The following is a 20,372-nucleotide window of genomic DNA, read 5'->3' as shown; positions in this document are numbered from 1 at the left end:
GTGTTAAGATTTTCAATCTCTACACATGAATACTTTATTGTGTTTGTGTAAAAATCTATTTAAATTGCCAACATTGAAAATTACAAACTCATGATTCCCAATTGGAACTGAAACGAAAACAACGAGTAAAAATTCACAGTAACAGAAGTTCCCTATCAGCACCACAACATGTACAGTGTAATTACCCTCTCCTACAAGACACACAACTAAAAATCATCATCATCAAAGTCATCACTATAATTTCCATCCTCCTTATCTAGTTTTTTAAGTTTTACAGAACTGTCTTCTGGTTTTAATGTTCCATCTAGTTCTTCAACTGTTTCTTTTGGCTTCATTGCCATCGACAATGCAGCAACAGACTCGTAGTCTGACTCGTCCGTAGAGTTGCCCGTGTCATTAATTTGGTCGTTATTGCTGTCAGACTGCTCTGTGTGACCTTTCGAAGTGGAAGGCTTGTCCTCAATTGTAGTTGTATTATTTAGTGCAGAATTGTCCTCGGTGGGCAAAAATTCATGGCCTTTGTCTTCAAGAATAGATGTGGGTGGTTTTGATACAACAGGGCTGTCGTGATTGGAGGCTGTGACATCACGTCCAGACTTTTTATAAACGTTACTCGACGAGGCTTGTTGCTCCTCCAGGGCATCAACAGACTCCTCAGTTGTTAGTTTTAACGCTGATGTCTCATGGTCTGTGTGTAACGATGAGATGCTGGTTACAGATGGGGTGGGGTTGAATGTTTTTCTACTGCTGGATGCAATGGTGGACAACAGTTGAGAGCTCTCAAGGTGTTCGTGATCACTTTCTTCATGTTCCCTTGTTGGTGTTATCGACACTTTAAACTCATCTTTGGTGCTGTGTCTGCTACCATATGAATAACTCGTAGGTTCGAATGTGTTTGTTGTGCTCAACATATTTGACCTTGCAGGAAGGTCATCTGACATCCCCAGGTCTCGTCGCAGCTTTATCAACATACTACGCATCTTCTTTTCATCAAGTTCGTGTTTCTTCGACTGAACATGTCTCTCCATTGTCTGGCTGAGGACGCTGCCGACAGTCCAAATGTTACATTTTGTCCAATATTTTAAAATTAGACTGGTGTTTGCAGTAAACTTAATACTTAACATTTAAATAATGGCTTTTGTGAGCAAAACAGACACATTCTTACTTGAGTATAAATGAATCACATCAGGTAATGCAACGTAACCAACCTGTCTGAGTATATTCCTCTGGTGAGAATGTCATTGGTGATTTCATTAATGAACGCAATGTATTTCAGTTCCTCTTCTTCCTCCTCAATTCTCCGCATTGTTTCTGATTTGCCACCAATTGACGTTTTCCTAACACCAGAAGCAGATATTGATGACAGGATATATTTTATAAATCTAATTTGTGAAGCACATTTTAAAATTTAACTACCTTAGGGAGGTTTTATCAAGTGTGCTCGTTCGTAGCCAACTCCTGCTGCTGCCTCTGGAAAAAATAAACACGGGCAGGGTAAAAACTCTTGTTTAAGAAAAAATACTGTTTGTGAATTTAAATGTGTCATTTCGGACATCCAAATTAAGCATACCTGCTGGGCGAAACAGATTCTTTTTCGGCAAGGGAAAGCCTTTGCATATATTCCGTTTGCTCTTCTATCCATCTGCGGTGATCTTCATCTCTGTCACATATTAAATTAAAATTAAACAGTGGGATAAAAAATATTATTTTTATCCAGTGGGATAAAAAATATTGTTTAGGAATGTATATTTTCATGTCTTATACATTTAATGCACATTTTTTAAGCTGAATTATCAAGCTGACCTTTCAAGAAATATTTCGTCAAGTGCATTTTCAGTTTCTGACATGCTTTTCATAATTTTATCAACAGATTTGTCAACAAACTCATTGATTTCATCCTGGGCAACCCTTCTGCTACATTGTTTTTTCCTTATAATCAGATATACACATTGTTCTGACAGACATTTTGCAAGCCAACTGCTTTTCTCCATTTCCATGGTGTAATGTCTGCGAAGCACCTGCAGCAACTTTTTCGAGCAACTTGACAACTCTCTGTCCCATTCAGCCACTGTTGCCGACCAAGAATGCACCCCCGGTGGCTGCAGGGTGATTTCCAAACCAGGGGGGATAGTATTCTCATCAATGTGGGTATTTACAAGTTTCAAAAACATGCCATATTTCACCTGTCTTTTGACTGCTTTATCCAAACCTCTCAAAAGACCTTTGACTAATAGATTTCTTTCATGTTCCTCATCTGGTGCTATTTCTTCCAACTTAAAAATCTTTCTTTTTGTGTTTTTGTTTAAATTGGACATATTGTTTTATATTTCAGACATGTTACAGTTACTGAGTTCCAACTGCTTTGCTGAGCTACCATTCAAAATATTTGTTGCCTCACAAGGTTGTTAATCAATAGCTCTTATGATGTCATAAGCAGCCAACCAAAGTAATGAGCATGGCATACTCATACAAGGCCAGTGTTGGGCAGGTGTTTAAGTGGATTTTATTCGACTGTTAAATTGTTGGTACATATGTTTAAAAAAAAAGTATCACCGAAATGGCTTGCAGAACTGCTTTCAACAAACATAATTTTTCTGCAATATTGTACTAAAAGGTTTGCAATAAAAAAGTCCTAAAAAATGTTCACATTAAAGACATAAAAACTTTGCATTACCTTTCACTGCCATGGGAGCCCTCCAATCTTTGAATATTATCTTCAGTAACAGCATCCTTTTTCTCTTTTCGTGGAGTTGTTTTGGTTTTCTGCTTCACTACCATGGGTGGCGCATAGTGCTTGGATTGTGAAAGAAAAGATTTTCCTTTACGATTTTTAGTGCGAGGCGTAAATGCAGCATTGTCTTTGTTGCCAAATCTTTCCTGGTGTCTATCCAGATAATCTCCGCTGTACGTCACATCCATAATTCCAGCTTTCGGAGAAGTTGTTGTTTTGGTCTTTGTGTTTTTTGTGCTTTGTCCAAGGTTTCCAGATTTTGTGCTTCGTGAACTTGATGAAGAATGTTTGTCACCATCATACACCCCTGCCCAAGATCGCGACATTAGGCCTGACTTGTTTAAATCCGCTGGATATCTAGTCTTATTGAAATCATCATAAGCATCATCGAAACTTGTGGATTGGCTCTTTCTGATATTACGTCTTTGTGACGACATCAGGTTCTCACTTCGGGGACTTCTTGCACTTTGAACTCTCTGATTACAAACATAATGTGGTTGGACAATTGTAAATATTTCAAATTAATATCAATAAACACATATACAAATTCTTTGATATATAGCATTGGGCTGGAATTGTACACATTTCCTTACCCGTTGTGCAGGTCGGTCATTTGACAGTGTTTCATTATACGGGGAAGAGTCCACCTTTCTCAAAAGAGCTTCTCTTTTAAGTTGATCTTGCTTTTTAATGCTCAATGAACTTGATTTTGGTGGTCTTGTATCAATGGCAGCTGTTAAAATATTACCATCTCAATCAAAAACATATTGGTAAAACTCTAATGATAGTAACTCGATATCTATAGTAAACAATTATAACAAATATTATTTTGTTTGTCAAAATACAATTGAGGCAAGTGCGGGCAATTTAAATACATTTTATTGTTGCAAGGTTGTAGTAATGGCTGGCCATCTGGTCCTGGATCAAATACTGTGATGACAGTTTGTTGACAGTTGGCTTGAAAGCTACAAACGTAAGGAAAATGGTTAAAATAAACCTGTATAACCAAGTCAAAATTCAACTTACCACTGCTCTTTAAAGCCATGTGCCCTTGTAAAGATGCTCTGCTGCTTGGTCGACTCATTGTTGCCATTGCAAACACAAATAATCTAATTCATTTTAAAAAAATATGAAAACTGTAGGCTAAGATTCCAATCTAGCAAACAACCAAAAAACAACAGTTTTACTTTAAACATTGCAAAATGGACAGATATTACAATTTTCACGTATTCCACAACGGCAATACGCACATAAAACATTCACAAAGAAGAAAAGTGGCAAAAAAACGACAAAATATTGATCACTCAGCTAGCGTCGCTGTTTTCATAATTGGAATGTCGGTTGACGTGCGCAGTGGACCGTAACAACAGAAAAAAGCAAAATGCGCACATGGCAATGTTGACAAAAAACAACATCGCAAAATATGTTGTATTGAAGGAAACCGGGTAAGATTGCTGACCTGTTGCCAGAAGTGCAGATGTACCGACGGTTGTTCACAAAGATACCGTTTACAAATATAGTAGTAAAGTGTGCGCACATTTGTTGAACGTAAAAGTGCTTACGTGCAGGTTGTAAAAAATGGCTATATCATAATCCCACATGAAGCTTTTGGCATTTGCATCTTGCCAAACGAAATGGCGAAGTATATTTTGCCGTATATCAATGTTTAAGTTTATTTTATCAGGATTTTCTTTTTCTATCATGAATGTGTGTAATGTGATTAGAAATTTGCAGTTGACTGCACACAGATGTACATTATCATTCAAAAGATCTTCTTCAGTCCAGAATGTTGAACCACGACCTGTTAACCCACATATTAAACCGTGGGAAACACCAACTGGTTTTGACACAGGGATTATGGTCACAAATTGCTATAAATCGCTTGGCAGCTATAGTGACAGATCTTTGGTGCCTTTAATAGTGAAAGACCCACAAAATATTACATGGTATTCCTGTGGACCAACTGTTTATGATGATACTCATATTGGACATGCTGCAACCTATGTGCGCTTCGATGGCGTTCGCCGCGTTTTGACCAACTTTTTTGACTACAATGTAAAAATGGTCATGGGAATAACAGATGTAGATGACAAACTCATTACACGGTCACTTTTGCTTAACAAAGAAATGTGGTTTTTAGCACAGCACTATGAGACTCTCTTTCAAAGAGACATGTGCAATTTAAACGTTCTGCCTCCATATCAGTACATGAGGGTTAGCGAACTCATTCCGGAAATGATTTCCTTTATTGAAAAGCTTTTGAAACAAGGCCATGCTTATATAACAGAAGGTGGAGACGTTTGGTTTGACACTAATAAATTTACAGACGTCGGTCGACTGAGCATACTCTTTGAGGAGTATGAGGTGCAGGCATCACAAACTGCATCGAAGTCCAAACACAGAAGAGATTTTGCTTTGTGGAAAGCGGCTAAACCCGGGGAACCATATTGGGATGCACCTTGGGGTAAGGGTCGCCCTGGGTGGCATTTGGAGTGTTCAACGATGGGTTCGTTGGTGTTTGGAGACAACATTGACATCCACACTGGTGGCAAGGATCTGTGCTTTCCACATCATGAGTGTGAACTTCTACAGTCTGAGGCATACCATGGATGTACACAGTGGGTAAACTATTTCTTCCATGCTGGGCATCTGTCATTGAAAGGTTCTGATGCGAAAATGTCCAAGTCGCTTGGCAATACCGTTTTGGTAACAGATTTTTTGAAGAAGTACTCAAGTGATGTCTTTCGTTATTTGGTTTTTGGTAATAGTTGGAATTCAGACATACAGTATGAAGCCAGGCGTATGGAGAGATACGAAGATTTCATTACACAGAGTTGTAATGTGCTAATCAGGTGCCAGAACTACATTAATAATGGTTGCAACAGCAACATTGATTCTCCCCTTATTATGAAAAAATTAAAAGACACACAGGACAAATGCTTAACTACACTGAAGGACAACTTTAAAATAGGTAATTGTTTATGGCTGTTAAGAAACTTCGAAAAGTTTTTGGACAAGGCAATGAAAAGTGGCGAAGATAACGAAACTCAAATTCCAAGAGATGTGGATTGTATTCAAACTGTTTTGAATTACATGGAGGATTCATATCAGAAATTGGGGTTTCTTCACATCAATGGTAAACAAGCCCATGGAAATAGCTCAACAATTTCAGTGCTGAAGACAAGCATTGAGTTTCGACAAGTGGTTCGAGATGTTGCGAGGCAAATGGTGAAGACGGGAAGTGAAGAAGAGAAATCCAAGGGGAAATTGTTGCTTACTGAATGCAGCAAAGTTAGAGAAGAAATGAAAAAAAGTGGAGTGACAATTACAGATGGGATTGAAACTACAGAATGGTCATATAAAGAAAAAGACCATTTTGGTTGTTGAAATATTGAATATCAATTATTGAAATATTTTAGGATGCAGATTTCTGTAATCTTGTTTGTATTTCTGCTTTTTTTATTGAACTAAATCAAAGTTTAACAAATTTTTCTTATGTATAAAAGGTAAATGACCAGTAATGCAAGATGGTAGTTTGTCGTGTCCTTTTTGCTGCTATGAAAGTTTCGATCAACTAGAACTTCAAAATCATGTGACTACAGCTCATGAAGAAGAACTTCGTTCTCCAACTAAGGATGTTTTAAAGTAATATTACTGCTCACATTTAGTTATATAAGTTGTGATATAATCGATGTTAAACCTTCTTTAGGTACATATGACTAACATTATTTTTCTGTGAGTTTAAAATACACTTTTTTAAATATGGTTTTTCAACCAGTTATGCCTAAAACTTTTTTTTTTAAATTGCATTAACTAAGATTCTTAACTTAATTGTCAGGAAAACAAACTCAATCAATGGATCACAGGACGATATCTCTGAATGTCCTATGTGCAATAAAACATTTCCTTTTGGTGCCATTGAGAAGCATGTGTCTACACATTTCATAACCTGTGAGGAAGAAGCAGGATGCAGTTCTTCATCAGATGCTATGTTGGCCATGGGTACGTTGATATACCAATATTTTTGTTTATAGTGATATTGTTCTTGTACAGTCATTTATTTTAGTCTACCCTGTTTTGTGATAGAAATGCAGCTTGGTGAGTGTGGGAATGATGATGCACTTGCACAAAAACAAGCGGAGGATGTACAGCTCAAGATGTTGCAGCAAGAGTTCAACCTTGATCCTGATGACAAGGTTAACTACAAAAAACAAGCTGCTTCTGCAATGAAAAAGGCTGTCGGGAGAAGAAAAATTACGCCCAGTGAATATTACCAGTTGGTACCCGGTTGGTGATGGTCTTCGTAGAACTAAAATCATTTCCAATGATATAGGAAAAAATTTGAAATGCTAGAAAGCTTAGAGCGAGGTGTAGATGATGGTTCAACCGTAACAAGAGATTTTGCACTCAAACTTTGTAAACTTGGCAACCAACTATCTCAGGGTGTGCATTGGATCCTCACCTCTACTGCTGTTCATTACGGTACATTAAAGTATAAAACTTTTATATTTTTTTTAATTTTTCACTTTTAGTAATTTATTGTTGTGCAGGCCGGGGTCCTGGTGATTCAGGATGGGGCTGTGGCTTCAGAAACTTGCAAATGATGCTGGCATCATTAGTCACATTGCCAGAATACAAAGCTCATTTGAAGCAGTTTCAAGGTAGTAAACTATTTGCTCAAATTATCCCCAATGTAAAGTGGAAACTTAAGTTAACCTTCTTAGTTCAATTCCCAATACAATTTATGAAATCCCCTAAAAAGACAAGAAAAATAATGGCTGTTAACATTTTGTCCCACACTAATCACATAACTAGTCGTACATAAACTTGTCTCCAACAATTTTGTTTATAGATGACATTCCGTCCATTCCAAAACTTCAACAACTTATTGAAGATGCTTGGAAGTGTGGCTTTGACCCAAATGGCAAAGAACAGTTAATGGGAAAGCTCTTTGGGACTCGCAAGTGGATTGGAGCAACAGAGGCCTTTGTCTTGCTTTCCAGTCTTCACATGCATTGCAAAATAATTGACTTTGAAGCAAGGTCGGAAATGTGCTCTGCAAAATATTGCTTTTTTGTTGATGAACTACATGCTTCATGAAACTAATTTATGTTAAATCTATCCTACAATGTTACTGTAAAATTTATGTTTCATGTATATAGGTCTAAAGAAAAGATAAACAGAAAACTGTTTGACTGGATTTCAGACTATTTTAAAGCAGCAAAATGCTCCCAAGTTACACCAGGTTTTGTTTATTATGAAAACAAAATTGTTTCATTAAAGTTGAAACTTTGTTTATATTTGTTTTGCCAAGGCTCCACCAAACTGGTTGATACTCCTCTTTTGTACTTGCAACATCATGGGCACAGCAGGAGTGTGTGTGGAGTGCAATTTAATATCAACTCAAACACTGTGACTCATCTGCTTATATGTGATCCTGGTACCACCAAGTCGCAATTATCAACTGTAAGCTGCAGATGTTGAAATTTAAGGTTTAATTTTAAAAGTTTTTTCTGTGTAGGATCTATCCAGAAGTAAAAAAGCCTCATTTGCAAAAACTATCAATTCGTTTAAGGAGGAAAAATACCAAGTTGTAGCTGTAGTAGGCATTGCAAGTAAAGAACAATTTGAAAAGCAAAAAAATGTGGATTCCATGGCAGAGAAAATATATTCATAAATGTGCAGGTCTACAATTGCCTCGTATTTCAAACAAATGCATTTCTTATATTGTGAACTAAGTTAAAAATAATACAATTTATTTTTATTCGTTGTCGTGTGTTTTAAGGAAAGCAGAGCAAAATGGAGCAACGTTTGCATCACACAAATGTGACCTTCTTTTTAGGAACCATAGTCACGTGACTCCGGTGTTTATAACGAAACGCTTGATCGCGTTTTTGCAATTACGTGTCTCTCTATCGAAGTTTTCCAGGGCAGACATTCACTTCAAAAGCTATAAATCACCTCTGTCCAGGTTGAAAAAATTACATAGTTCTCAAGCGTTACGATTTACGTTTGTAGTATCAAAGAAGTTACCTTATTCGCCAGCTTTAGGTAGCCAGAGCGCTTTTCAGACCACAGACCGGTTTTCGCCTGATACGGATTTAGTTTTTTGACAGACAGCTGTTGCTGAGCTGCTTAGCAGGCAGATTATCAGTAGAAATGTAATGGGACGTGTTTGTGGTGGATTGCATTACGCAAAAGCAACGATAGACGTACAAACTGAGTGATTTTCTTACTTGCGTTTAATGATAATGGGTATCTTGTGAGTTGTGAGATTTGTTTACCACGCTGTATTTTCTTCAAGAAATTAATCGGTGTTATTGTACGGTTTGCAGATGGTTTCCCAAATAGAATGGTTAACTTAAGGAGCCCACCTAGTTTTGTAAAAAAGTTTAAAAAATGGGTGTGGTGCTTGTGTATAGTATTTCTCACATTAATATATGTTGTACTTGTAAATTTCACCGAAAAAGATTTGTTACCGAAACGGATATTGATCACCACCAAACTTTCAGATTTGCAAGCACATACAAAATTTGAAAGGGACAAATTTGTTCTCACTGGGTCAAGTTTAGTAAAAGAGAAAAACCTTGAACTTAAAGATGTATTGATTAGCGTAAAGACATCAGAAAAATTCTACAGCAACCGGTTAGAAATTATTCTAAAAACGTGGTTTACTCTGGCACCAAAACAGATATATTATTTCACTGATACAACCAATGAGGATGTTCAAAAACAAACTGATGGTCATTTTATCAACACTGGGTGTGGAAAGGAACATACAAGAACAGATCTGACTTGTAAAATGGCAGCAGAGTATGACTACTTTATGACAACATCCCAGAAATGGTGGTGCCATTTTGACGATGACAATTATGTCAATGTTTATGCACTTGTCAACCTGTTGCAAAAGTTTGACTTTAGTGAAGATATTTATGTAGGGAAACCAAGCATGCTGAAGCCAATTACATCTCTCTATCATGGAGAACAAGTTGCTTTTCGATTTGCAACTGGTGGAGCAGGCATGTGCATTTCCAGGAGCCTGGCAGAAAAAATGGCCCCTTGGTGTCGTCGTGGTGCATTGTTGAAAACGTCGAATGAACTTCGCTTTCCTGATGACTGCACAATAGGCTTTGTCATCACAGATAGACTTTCTGTCAATTTGACCCACAGCCGATTATTCCATTCACATCTGGAATCACTGACTAGAATTGCCCCAAAAGATTTGGAACACCAAGTTAGCTTCAGTTACCACATTAGTGATTCTTACGTCAACACAGTTGATTTAGAGCCAGACCAAGCACTTTTTAACACATCTGTGGATCCAACAAGATTCTTCTCTTTGCACTGTATTTTGTATCCATCCACACCTTATTGCAAATCTGCCAGGCATAATTAAAATGTGTTTTAGGCTATACTTTTTACATACATGCCTGGCAGCAATAGTAGCACAACATACTTTTACCTAAAATTATCATAAATCCTATGTTGTCATGACAAAACATGTTACGTACTACTTTGAGAGATAATGTGTATAATCCTTTTGCATCACAATCACTGTAAACTAACACACTTACACCAATCTAAACATATAGTTCGTAGCATAACTCTGTGAACCACTGTGTCTTATTTGTTCCAATTGTAACCATGACGCCTGATAAAAAGTTTTGTCGATAATATGCATTACCTCAGTATGCAAGTTTCTTTTATTGCGGTGCTGTGCCTGTGTAGATCAGTGCCCATGTTAATGATTACTGACCCAAGCAAAGCCATATCTTGCCCTAAAAATGTTCCTTAGCCATACCCTGTGTATTATGCATCACTAACATTGTTGTTTTAGCATTTTTGCATTGTGACTGTATATTGTTGTAGATTTTAGTCATGGCTTGATTGTGTGATTTGAATTTAAATTTTTACTTTGCGGCTAATTGTAAATTTATTTTTAAGATTGAGCTTCAATCTGTGTTCCTACTGTGTTTTTTAGTTTGTGTTCCGTAGTTAACATTTTAGTACTTAGTGCCTATTTATTATTGTTTTCTTTTGTAGAATGAACATTGCACAGTCAAAAATTTTTGGTTTAACGTTTTTGTGTTTATTGCAACCAACTGATTAACAGTGATGTTGAAGATGAGGGGCCTCTTTCTTACCGGTGCCAGTTTCGCCCTCACCACGGCTGTGGTTGCCAATGCATGGATGCAAAAGAAACAATTTTACCCCACTGTTGTATACCTGACCAAATCCAGTCCATGCATGGCAGTAAGTATCAGCAAAGCATAATTATTGTAAAGCCATGTTGCATTTTGTTACATTTTCAATATTATTACTCATTTATAACATTAGAGAAGTTAAAATACTGAATGTTTGACTGAGGTATATATGTATGTTTTATTTTTGCTATAAATTAAGAACTGGTGATAAATGCAGTTTTTATTATGTAGGTCTTATATCTCCAAGCCTTTGTTTTTGTTTTACTTCTGGGAAAACTAATGCGGAAAATTTTCTTTGGGCAACTTCGACCAGCTGAAACTGAAGTGAGTTACAATTAAACAAAATATATTATATTGTAGTATGGATGAAACTTTGTTTTAAAGAGTCCTATGACTGTTTTTTATTCATTGACCTTTCAAACAAATTTGTTTTTATTTTGCAGCATTTAATTGAAAAGTCTTGGTATGCAGTCACAGACACATGTCTTGCATTTACCATGTTTCGCGATGATTTTAGTCCAGTGTTTGTAGCTGCTTTCACCATTTTGCTGTTCCTAAAGGCATTTCACTGGCTGCTAGAGGATAGAGTTGATTTTGTAAGTATCCATTTCAATCTGAGGAAATGCATTGCTGAAAAATTGTGATTTATTTCTAGATGTAATATTCCTAGGGCTCCAAAAGGAGTGACAGACAATCACACCAGTATAAGATCTTTATTTAAGAAATATTAATTTTGCCTAATGGCATCTTCAGTTTCTGTCTTATTCAAATAGAATCTATTATTTCTAGATGGAAAGAAGTCCTGTCATTACATTTGTTTTCAAGTTAAGAGTTCTTTGTGAGTATATTTCAGCATTTGTTTTGTATTCCCATGTATTGTACAGAAAAACTAACTTAATGCACCTCCTGTTAAATCTATGTATTCAAGTGGATTTAAATGACATAGCACCATATTAAATTTTGTCATTATTGTATTTTATCTTTCAAAATTGTACTTTTTTTTACTGTTCAGTTTATATTTAAATGTATATTGTCTTTCTAGCTTTGTTGGCCATTCTTTTGTTTTGTGATGCGTTCTTTGTCAAAACTTCCTATTATACAACGTTGAGCAAAGGGGCTTCAGTGCAATTGGTCTTTGGTTTCGAGGTTTGTTTAACATATCACATTTCAGTTCCTGAAAACAGGGCGTCTAGTGGCTTGCCATTGTTGGTTTTACCCACTATTAAAATTAATTGTATGCTAATTCAATGGTACTGTTCTTTGTAATAGTATTATAAAAGACAATAATGTTCGTTCTCTCAAAAACTGTGGTTTTATTTAGTACGCAATATTGGCGACCATTGTGCTGACCGTATTTATGAAATACCTTCTTCATTTGATTGACTTGCAAAGTGAAAATCCATGGGAAAACAAAGCGGTTTACATGCTTTATGTTGAACTTATTACAGGTAATAGTGCTATGCAATCCAACTTCCCTGTTATATTACAACATTTGAAAAAACTAACTTTATTTGTAATGTTTGTGTTGCAAAGGTAATCTAATAGCATTGCATTCAAACATAGTTGTATAGTAGCACACATTTGCCCAATGTGACAACTTAATAAAAGTTAGAATAATGTAGCTTTTATTTCCAAGGTTTTTGCCGTGTTTTACTCTACATCTGCTTCACTGCCATAATGGTTAAAATCCACACTTTCCCATTGTTCTCCATTCGTCCGATGTATCTAACTATGAGACAGTTCAAGAAAGCAGTGTCGGACATCATTCTCTCCAGGAGGGCAATTAGAAACATGAACACTCTGTAAGTTACAACATTAAAGCCCGGTTGATGATAATTATAAAATCACAGCAGATAGAAATTCCTTTATTAAGTGTATTGTTGGTGATATGTTTTGTCTATAATTTACCCATTGTGTAAAGTTATCCTGATGCTACTGCTGAGGAATTATCAAGCACCGACAGTACCTGTATTATTTGTCGTGAAGAAATGCATGCTCCAGCTGCAGATGCCCAGCCTCCAGTTCAGATTACTACAGGTACCAATCAGGGTCCTACAAATTTTAACATCAAAAGTTTTTCTTTACAAAATGGGCTATAAACACTGATAGAATTTATTTCCAAATTTTCACCATTAAAATGCTTCTAGGAGTTAACAAGAAGTTGCCATGTGGTCATATCTTTCACGCCGCATGTCTCAGATCATGGTTCCAACGTCAACAAACTTGTCCAACGTGTAGACTGGATATTTTACAATCTCAACCAAGACCACCAGTATGTTGCTCAATTAACTTCTATCTCAAACCAAGTTTAAGATGGTTTCAAAATTATATCAGATGTTGCTGCATTATATGGCCATAAATTGTAATGTTACAACTACTGTATTTAAAAATGTTGATATTTTTCTTTCAGACACCACCAGCAAGGCCAGCACCACCTCCCCCAGCACCTGGAGCTGCTCCATGTAAGTCTAATATTTTGTAGCTAATTTAATTGTGGCTAGATTTTGTCAATAGTTACCTTGTGTTTCTCTTGTTATTGTGCATGATTGACCAGCTCCATGTGTACTGGTATCTGCTTTTACTTTGATGATTATGAAGCAAGACTGTAGATTTGTTGCTAATGGATTGTAGATATATTCATTCACATGCTATTGGGTTTCTCAATGGCTTAACATCTTAATAATGACCCATTAGAAATTAACATATTTTTTTCACCTGTTTAACACCTGCATACAACAACTTTCAGTCCCACCCATGTACCCACCAATGTACATGCCACCTCCCAACATGCCGCCCCATCCCATGTACGCACCACAACCTCCACAAAATGGACAAGTTCCAACTACCAGTACTGCCAACACAAGCACTGCAGCTCCAAGTGCAAGTTCAGTTCCTCCACCCAACTTTGTTCCACCCGTTCCTCCCATGTCAGGGGCTCCACCCATGTTTATGCCGCCGATGCCATTCATGCCTCCACCACCACCTATCCCACCAAACTTTGAGTGAGTATTCATGTTCTTTACTTTTTGTTGATGCTATCAGAGTCACCCATGGCCCCAAAAGCTAATTAAATTAAACTTTAATGATATCTGCCTGTTGTTGATATAGCATTGGTTTACGTTTTTTTACTCTGTACGCTGTGCCCAATAAGAAATTTTGAGACATTTAATTTAAAAACTAACGCAGGTAATACAAACTTTGAAGTTGGTTTTCTTATATTACCTGAAAGCTATTGACACTGCCTGACAATATTATTTCAAAGTATTTTTGTCAAATTTACATTTGTTTCCATGTGTAACTTGGTTTATGATTGTACATGTGATATTTTACTAGACCATGATACTATGCTGGCTCAATTACATGAAAAAGCCATCTAAACAGACAGAGTTTTTTATTTTCCTTTTTCAAAACAACACATAAAGAGCAACATTTAATTGGATTTTGGCAAACCAAGCAATATTTGTCAGTGCATTGCACAAAAGATAGCACAAATTCATAAAACACTTTTCTTTCTCTATTCAGAGGATTAAGTGAAGAACAAGTGAGAACCATGGAGGGCCAGGAAAGGAGAGCAGTTGAAATGAGAATAGAATGTCTTCGTAACATTAATCTTCTTCTGGATGCAGCATTCAGCCAAGTCCAACAATATGTCACTGTTGTTCAAACACAAGCAGATGCCGGGTAAGCTTTTCTATTGTTTTGCTAGAGTTGTACATAATTACACTTATGCAACATATCTGTGGTTAATATATATTTATATGTGCACAATATATTTTAAAATAATGTGAAAATAAATTAAATTTTTGTCAGAACGTTTGACCCTCTTTAATTATTGGAAAGTGAATAAAATAGGATTAAATATTTTGTGTTTTCACTTTCATTTTTAATGCGACAACGTAAGTATCACTTGACCCAAATTAAAAGCTCTTCGGGAAAAAAAAACAATTTATTTGATCGATATTTCGATCGTTATACAATCTACATCAAGACCAAAGTATCAGTTGTTTTTTTCCACACAAAGCAGTCCGGTTTAAACTCGGAATCGCCATACTAATACATGCAACCCCCAGGTTACATATCAACGCAATGCCCACCTTCTCACCATCGCCACAGGCCTCAAGCTCGCATACAGAAGTCAAGCAACCAAAAAGTGGAGAAACCGTCCCCCAGGAAACTCCGGGTCCAAGCGGACTCTCGCAAGCAAGCGAACAGACGAACGGTCAGTGAATTTTTCTTCGTATTCGGTTTGCTGAAAGCTTTCGTCTTGCTATAGTGGGGCACCTGAAGAAGTTTGTTTCTGTCAGTATTACTGTGGCCTTTCTCATTATAATGTAGCTTAAAGTTAGTTCAGGAACGCATGGTTGAATAAATCCATATTATCCGGAATTTTCCTGTGCTACAAAAACTTTTTGGACGTATTTATATGTAACGACATTTGCATAAAATATTGAACGGGGCCACCATCGTCCACTGAACAAAGACCTAGCTGTGCAAGTTGTGATGTTTACTTTTCTTTCATTTAAACACATGTATCGTAATATATGCAAATTGCTTACCGATACGAAAAACTGTTATCACTCTGTCGGTTAGTGTAACGAAAGGAAATGCTCGTTAATTTGACTAAACAGCAAGCCAATTTCGTGTTATTGTCACTACAAAAATAAATGTAAAACAAATTAATACCAGAGAACCTTACGATTTTCAGTTTTAAAAATTATTGCAGCATGCTGATAATTTGGAAAGAAATTGTCAAAAAAAAAATATTGTAAATATTGTGGAAAATTTTTGCTGTTATAAAATCGTTCGAAATTTTACTTGGGAATTCCCTCTTCATGCTTTTGACAAACGAAACCGTGTTACCATAGATTAGTTTCATTTTGTTGCAGGTTCTCGTGCGGAACCAGAAGCTGCCCAAGTCGGGAGCAGCACCAGCAGCAGCGCCGACACGGACGACATTCCTGTAGACAACAACGAACTGCGCAGGAGGAGACTTGCCAAACTTGCCGGTGACGGGGAAGTACCGCCCGACCACGAGAAGGACGAATAAAACTCTATCAAAACTACAACGTTGTCTGTTTGGAAGGAATGGAGCTGACCTGTGGCCTCCGAATTAATATGTGTGTTTATGTCGTGGTGAAGGGTCTGGTGAACTTAACGCATGTTTATTTCCCTTTGCTTCAAATGTCGCCGTAGAATAGACGGAATTTATCGCCGTTCCACGCTTTCCGTTAAGAAATAATATATCGAGCTCAGCAAAGATTACCATGTTGTTATGTTCTGGTTATATTTTCTGATTGAGGGAAATGAAACAAACGATTTTAATCGCAGAACAACTGAGAATGCAAAATCATATCAATTACACAGCAATTCGGTTGAGCAATAAAAAAAGTAATAAGATTGAAAAGTAAACAGTTCAGGGATACAGCAGGATTAACTGAAACTTAACAATCACAGCAGTGTTTGACCAAAATGAGAAAAAAATGCAGTTCAGCACAAAAATAAACAAAACTTAGTAATTAAAAAATTAAAAAACAAAATTTTGTAATAAAAAACAATGTTACACCACTCAGCAGCGATCATTCAAGTATGTGAAAATTTAATCTCTATGGCAATATGAACTATTAGGAATGCTGTAGTTACGTTGGAATGTTGTGTATGGTTATATATATGAAAAACGATGTTTAAAGAAAATTTGAACCTTGGCCTTTGCTTCGTTCACCCACTTCAGTATATGTTTCACCTCAAACTCTCTGGCCTGCAAGGTATGCTTTATTTAATGTCAAGAAACAAACATACAGTAAGACTTAGTTAATCCTAACCCCAAACATTAGAAAAACTACTATTTGGCACAAAACTTTTTGAGAAAAGAAACAGATTTTTTCCATGCAATGACCCCATTATTTTACAATTTTGTCACACCCAGCAATTCTTTAACAATGTGAAAAAACAAAGGAGTTTGGATGAATGATGTCAGACTTAATATTTTGGAAGGTATTTTGGGTGCTTGCCATCAATTGTAAATACATACCAGTATGACAGACTGTGGGTCCTTTGGGTTGCTGTGCCTTAAATCAAAGTGATGAGCTCCACCTTTTATGTATATAGATACAACAGTATCCGACACTGAATGGAGAACACCGCCCACTTGCCAAGGGTCAAGTTCCCCATTTCTGTATATTTGATTGCAACTTTCAGTTGTTTAATGAAAACTGTCTGTACATATTTAGGGAAATTTAGACAGAGCTGCATTTAATTAAATTTTAACAAATGCTACATGAAAAAAGATACTTGGGAATGTTATTGATACTTACGAAAAAACAATGTTGCTTGTTGACTTTAAATGTCTTCCACCATAGTTAGTGATTGCCCAGTTTTCCCGTGGATAAATCCCATACTTTTTATGACAATCTTGAAAAAACAATTTAAAAATTTTTTTTTTATGAAAACAAAAAAAAAAGAAATTTACATACTTGCTGAAAAATGCTCGAAAGTCCAGTTTTTTTTAGGAAACATGTCATGCACCCCATCCGCACAAAATGGCATCACCATATCAAAGCATGTCTGATATTCCCAAAGCCTGAAACAAACATCCAAATAGGTTAACAGTGAGCTTATTACGTAGATACAATATTGTTGTCGAACACATAACACACTTTTCAGAAAAAAAAATGGTGGGATAATAATTCTGATTTGAATGGTTTGATATGTGAAACTTTTCCTTAATTGAAAACAAAAATACACAAACAAGACAAACACTCACTCAGTTGATAGGGACGTCGTTGCAGTTGAACTAACATTAAAACATTCAGCTTGGCCAGAATAGTTGAAGAACACACCTACAGCATCTGAAACTGCGTGCATGAGTTTTATGCCAGAAAGATTTGGGGTGGCCAGGTTTTGACAAGACACCTGAAAACACAAAAAAATTTTAAGAATGTCATAATCAAGGGTAAAACGTTAAATGCAAGGTTGGTCGCATAATTTGTGTAAGTAGGAAAACATATTGTTCGGTTTAAATAAACCCAAAAATTTGATTCACATGGGTAAACAGCATGTTGGTTTCAATAGCATGAGAACCACTTTTCTCACATGCATATTGTGTGTAAAGTCTGGTACTCAACGTTTATTGGATGCCCAGGAAGTGGATCAAGGAAATTGTTTGGGTATGGATAATCCACCATGGCCATATTACCGAATGTGTCCTCTAACCAATCTACCAATGTTGAAGCTTTTTTCAATGGCTTACATGTACGAAATGCTTCTGATACTGTTCTGAAAATAAATTTCACTTTGGCTAAATTTTGACTAAATTTAAATTGAATTGTTTGCTGTGCATTGTTTGGAATAATTTAAACAAACATTAGTTGTCATAAGTTTGTAACCAAAATTCAATATAAATGTCATAGTGATATTTGCAGATTACAGGTTTAAGTTAACATAAACTCAGTGTATTGTTGTAAATGAAGCATAAACTTACTTTAGGCCATTAGGCTGTTTGGCAGTGTCATAAATGACTTTCCACACATTACGGATGTTGTTGACACACTGCTTTCCATTCGTGACCCTCGCAAAGTCTTTCATGACAACGGCATAAAACGCTTCACAGTTAACATGCCCTGGAAAATAATTCACAGGAGCTGATGCAGCGATGGCCCTGAAAAGCAATTAAATCATCTGTTTTATGGCGTTTATACTTTGATTTAAAAGTCTATGAATTACTACAATAAAAATCATTTGAATTTATTTTACATCAAAGTTTATACAAATTGATTTTAACACTTCAAAATTGTTGATTTTGACTTCATAGTTTGAATACATAGTTATAATTTTTTTAAAATGTAGGTTTCTCTAAATGAATAAAAATGTTAGGCACAATAGATTATCACACACCCATCCACCAAGTGCCCATATTTAATTCTCATCCATGCAGCCAGCATGCCTCCATAAGATCCTCCGAATGCAATGACAGGGTTCTTCCCATTGCCAACAGTGGATTTGATATGTGTCAAAAGCACAGCATAATCCGCCATCGCTTGGTCCACAGTCAGTTGGGCAAAGTTTGAGGCCTGGCTCTAAAATTGCAAATATTACAAAAAACAGTTACATGGTTGAAGCTAATAAACACCATGCCTTTTGGCAATTGATGTTTCACTTACATGAGTAACATGCTCAAATTCCATTGGCTTTGACTTTCCGTAATATCGATGCTCAGCAAAAATGACAAAAGCTTTAAACGGAGGTGCAATATCCCACATAAAACCCTAAAAAAATGCAAATTTTATGACATGTAATGGAAGGCGAGGTTTAATGAAATAATAAAACACAAACTGATATGCGTTGTAAGATGGTGGTCTAAATTAATTAGAAGATTTTTAATTTGGATTCTAGTTATTCACAGTGTATGTGTATATAAAATGTTCTGTTTTCTCACTTTTCAAATTTGGTGATTTTTAAAAATCCTTTAATTTTTTTTATGAAGTAGTACAGTGGTTCCCAACCGGGGAGGAATTCCTCCCTAGGGAGAAATTTCACAAGTTCAGGGCAGGAATTTCATGAAAACTTTTTAATTTTTTTACATTGAAAATGTTACCGCACTAAATATCTCCTTCAGATAGGTGCACAATATTTAGCAAAGATTAAGTTTTTAGTAATATGGGGAGGAATGAATAGTTCCAAAATGGGCAAAGGGATGAACGGAACAAAAAAGGTTGGGAACCACTGAAGTAGTAGCTATACATACAGTATTGTTGATGAACATTTCAACAGCGCCTTCATTTCCTGGGTAAAAGAAAATTGGTCCATCCCCATCAAAATATTCATCAGAAACAAAATACCGCTGCTGAAAAGTGGTTTGAATGGTTGGGTTGTAATGATCCAGCTAAAACATGAAACAAATTGTTAAATTCCTTCACTTTTGTTAGTACACACAAATATTGATATATTTAGGATGTATTCAGATAACAAGATCGGAAAATTTGTAATTTGTGTCAAGGATATTTTTGACGAGCGGATCGGGAAATAGTTTTAATGCAATAATACTTCAGTTAATTTTGCACAGCTCATAAGAATCTCACCTTTTGCTCAAAGAAGAACTGCTTTGGATACACATATTTATCGTTACTAACGATCTTGTACCCACTGCATAGTGAATATGACACAACAAGCAAAATTGCCACTTTTAAATAAATAATTTGTAATTGCATGTTTGACAAGGTCCTAGTGTTGTCTGTGGATGCACATTATACATCAAATTAGCGTAGTTATTTTAATTTATTTAAACTACTTTCTTATTGTAAATGTCTGGTGGTTGCACAAATAAGCATATGCGTCGTTTCCTATCTTCCTGAAAAGGCCTGATTAGCTTGAGAAAAATTTAAGTTGTCTATACTGACTGCCTGTCTGCCACAATTGCTGCACTTATGACATCACAGTAAATT

The 20,372-nt window shown here is 36.1% G+C and overlaps 5 protein-coding genes and 1 pseudogene across 5 annotated transcripts; 4 read left to right on the top strand and 2 right to left on the bottom strand.

Moving 5' to 3' along the window:
• Positions 1–53: 53 nt before the first annotated feature.
• LOC145889278 (spermatogenesis-associated protein 7-like) lies at positions 54–3,889 on the bottom strand. Its single transcript, XM_082980212.1, has 8 exons — positions 3,758–3,889; positions 3,607–3,696; positions 3,325–3,464; positions 2,675–3,207; positions 1,571–1,660; positions 1,417–1,470; positions 1,209–1,337; positions 54–1,044 (listed from the first exon to the last, which is right to left on the bottom strand). The coding sequence occupies exons 1-8, from the start codon at positions 3,822–3,824 to the stop codon at positions 207–209; spliced, it is 1,941 nt and encodes a 646-aa protein (XP_082836338.1). The 5' UTR covers positions 3,825–3,889; the 3' UTR covers positions 54–206.
• A 601-nt stretch (positions 3,890–4,490) lies between these two features.
• LOC145889164 (putative cysteine--tRNA ligase, mitochondrial) lies at positions 4,491–6,233 on the top strand. Its single transcript, XM_082980050.1, has one exon. The coding sequence runs from the start codon at positions 4,589–4,591 to the stop codon at positions 6,116–6,118; it is 1,530 nt and encodes a 509-aa protein (XP_082836176.1). The 5' UTR covers positions 4,491–4,588; the 3' UTR covers positions 6,119–6,233.
• On the top strand, positions 6,157–8,408 carry LOC145889165 (zinc finger-containing ubiquitin peptidase 1-like). The gene is made up of 9 exons (XM_082980051.1): positions 6,157–6,376; positions 6,570–6,733; positions 6,818–7,007; positions 7,065–7,213; positions 7,282–7,392; positions 7,584–7,773; positions 7,894–7,976; positions 8,046–8,197; positions 8,253–8,408. Exons 1-9 carry the CDS (start codon positions 6,252–6,254, stop codon positions 8,406–8,408), a joined length of 1,320 nt encoding a protein of 439 aa, XP_082836177.1. The 5' UTR covers positions 6,157–6,251.
• Positions 8,409–9,070: 662 nt separating this feature from the next.
• On the top strand, positions 9,071–10,776 carry LOC145888554 (beta-1,3-N-acetylglucosaminyltransferase manic fringe pseudogene; annotated as a pseudogene).
• Positions 10,777–10,778: 2 nt separating this feature from the next.
• LOC145890365 (E3 ubiquitin-protein ligase synoviolin-like) lies at positions 10,779–16,185 on the top strand. The gene is made up of 14 exons (XM_082981356.1): positions 10,779–10,984; positions 11,167–11,259; positions 11,379–11,531; positions 11,725–11,773; positions 11,978–12,081; positions 12,257–12,383; positions 12,572–12,737; positions 12,857–12,972; positions 13,083–13,207; positions 13,346–13,397; positions 13,682–13,937; positions 14,458–14,616; positions 15,006–15,154; positions 15,822–16,185. Exons 1-14 carry the CDS (start codon positions 10,847–10,849, stop codon positions 15,980–15,982), a joined length of 1,848 nt encoding a protein of 615 aa, XP_082837482.1. The 5' UTR covers positions 10,779–10,846; the 3' UTR covers positions 15,983–16,185.
• Positions 16,186–16,447: 262 nt separating this feature from the next.
• LOC145888553 (lysosomal Pro-X carboxypeptidase-like) lies at positions 16,448–20,157 on the bottom strand. Its single transcript, XM_082979327.1, has 11 exons — positions 20,010–20,157; positions 19,676–19,813; positions 19,092–19,196; positions 18,826–19,007; positions 18,413–18,589; positions 18,057–18,207; positions 17,696–17,844; positions 17,406–17,512; positions 17,247–17,343; positions 16,964–17,105; positions 16,448–16,690 (listed from the first exon to the last, which is right to left on the bottom strand). The coding sequence occupies exons 1-11, from the start codon at positions 20,136–20,138 to the stop codon at positions 16,595–16,597; spliced, it is 1,473 nt and encodes a 490-aa protein (XP_082835453.1). The 5' UTR covers positions 20,139–20,157; the 3' UTR covers positions 16,448–16,594.
• Positions 20,158–20,372: the final 215 nt, after the last annotated feature.

The sequence above is a fragment of the Ascidia mentula genome, chromosome 2 (genome assembly GCF_947561715.1).
Source record: "Ascidia mentula chromosome 2, kaAscMent1.1, whole genome shotgun sequence".
NCBI classification, from domain to species: Eukaryota; Metazoa; Chordata; class Ascidiacea; order Phlebobranchia; family Ascidiidae; genus Ascidia; species Ascidia mentula.
The sequence above is the reverse complement of the archived record's forward strand: the minus strand, read 5'-3'. Positions and strand labels throughout refer to the sequence as shown.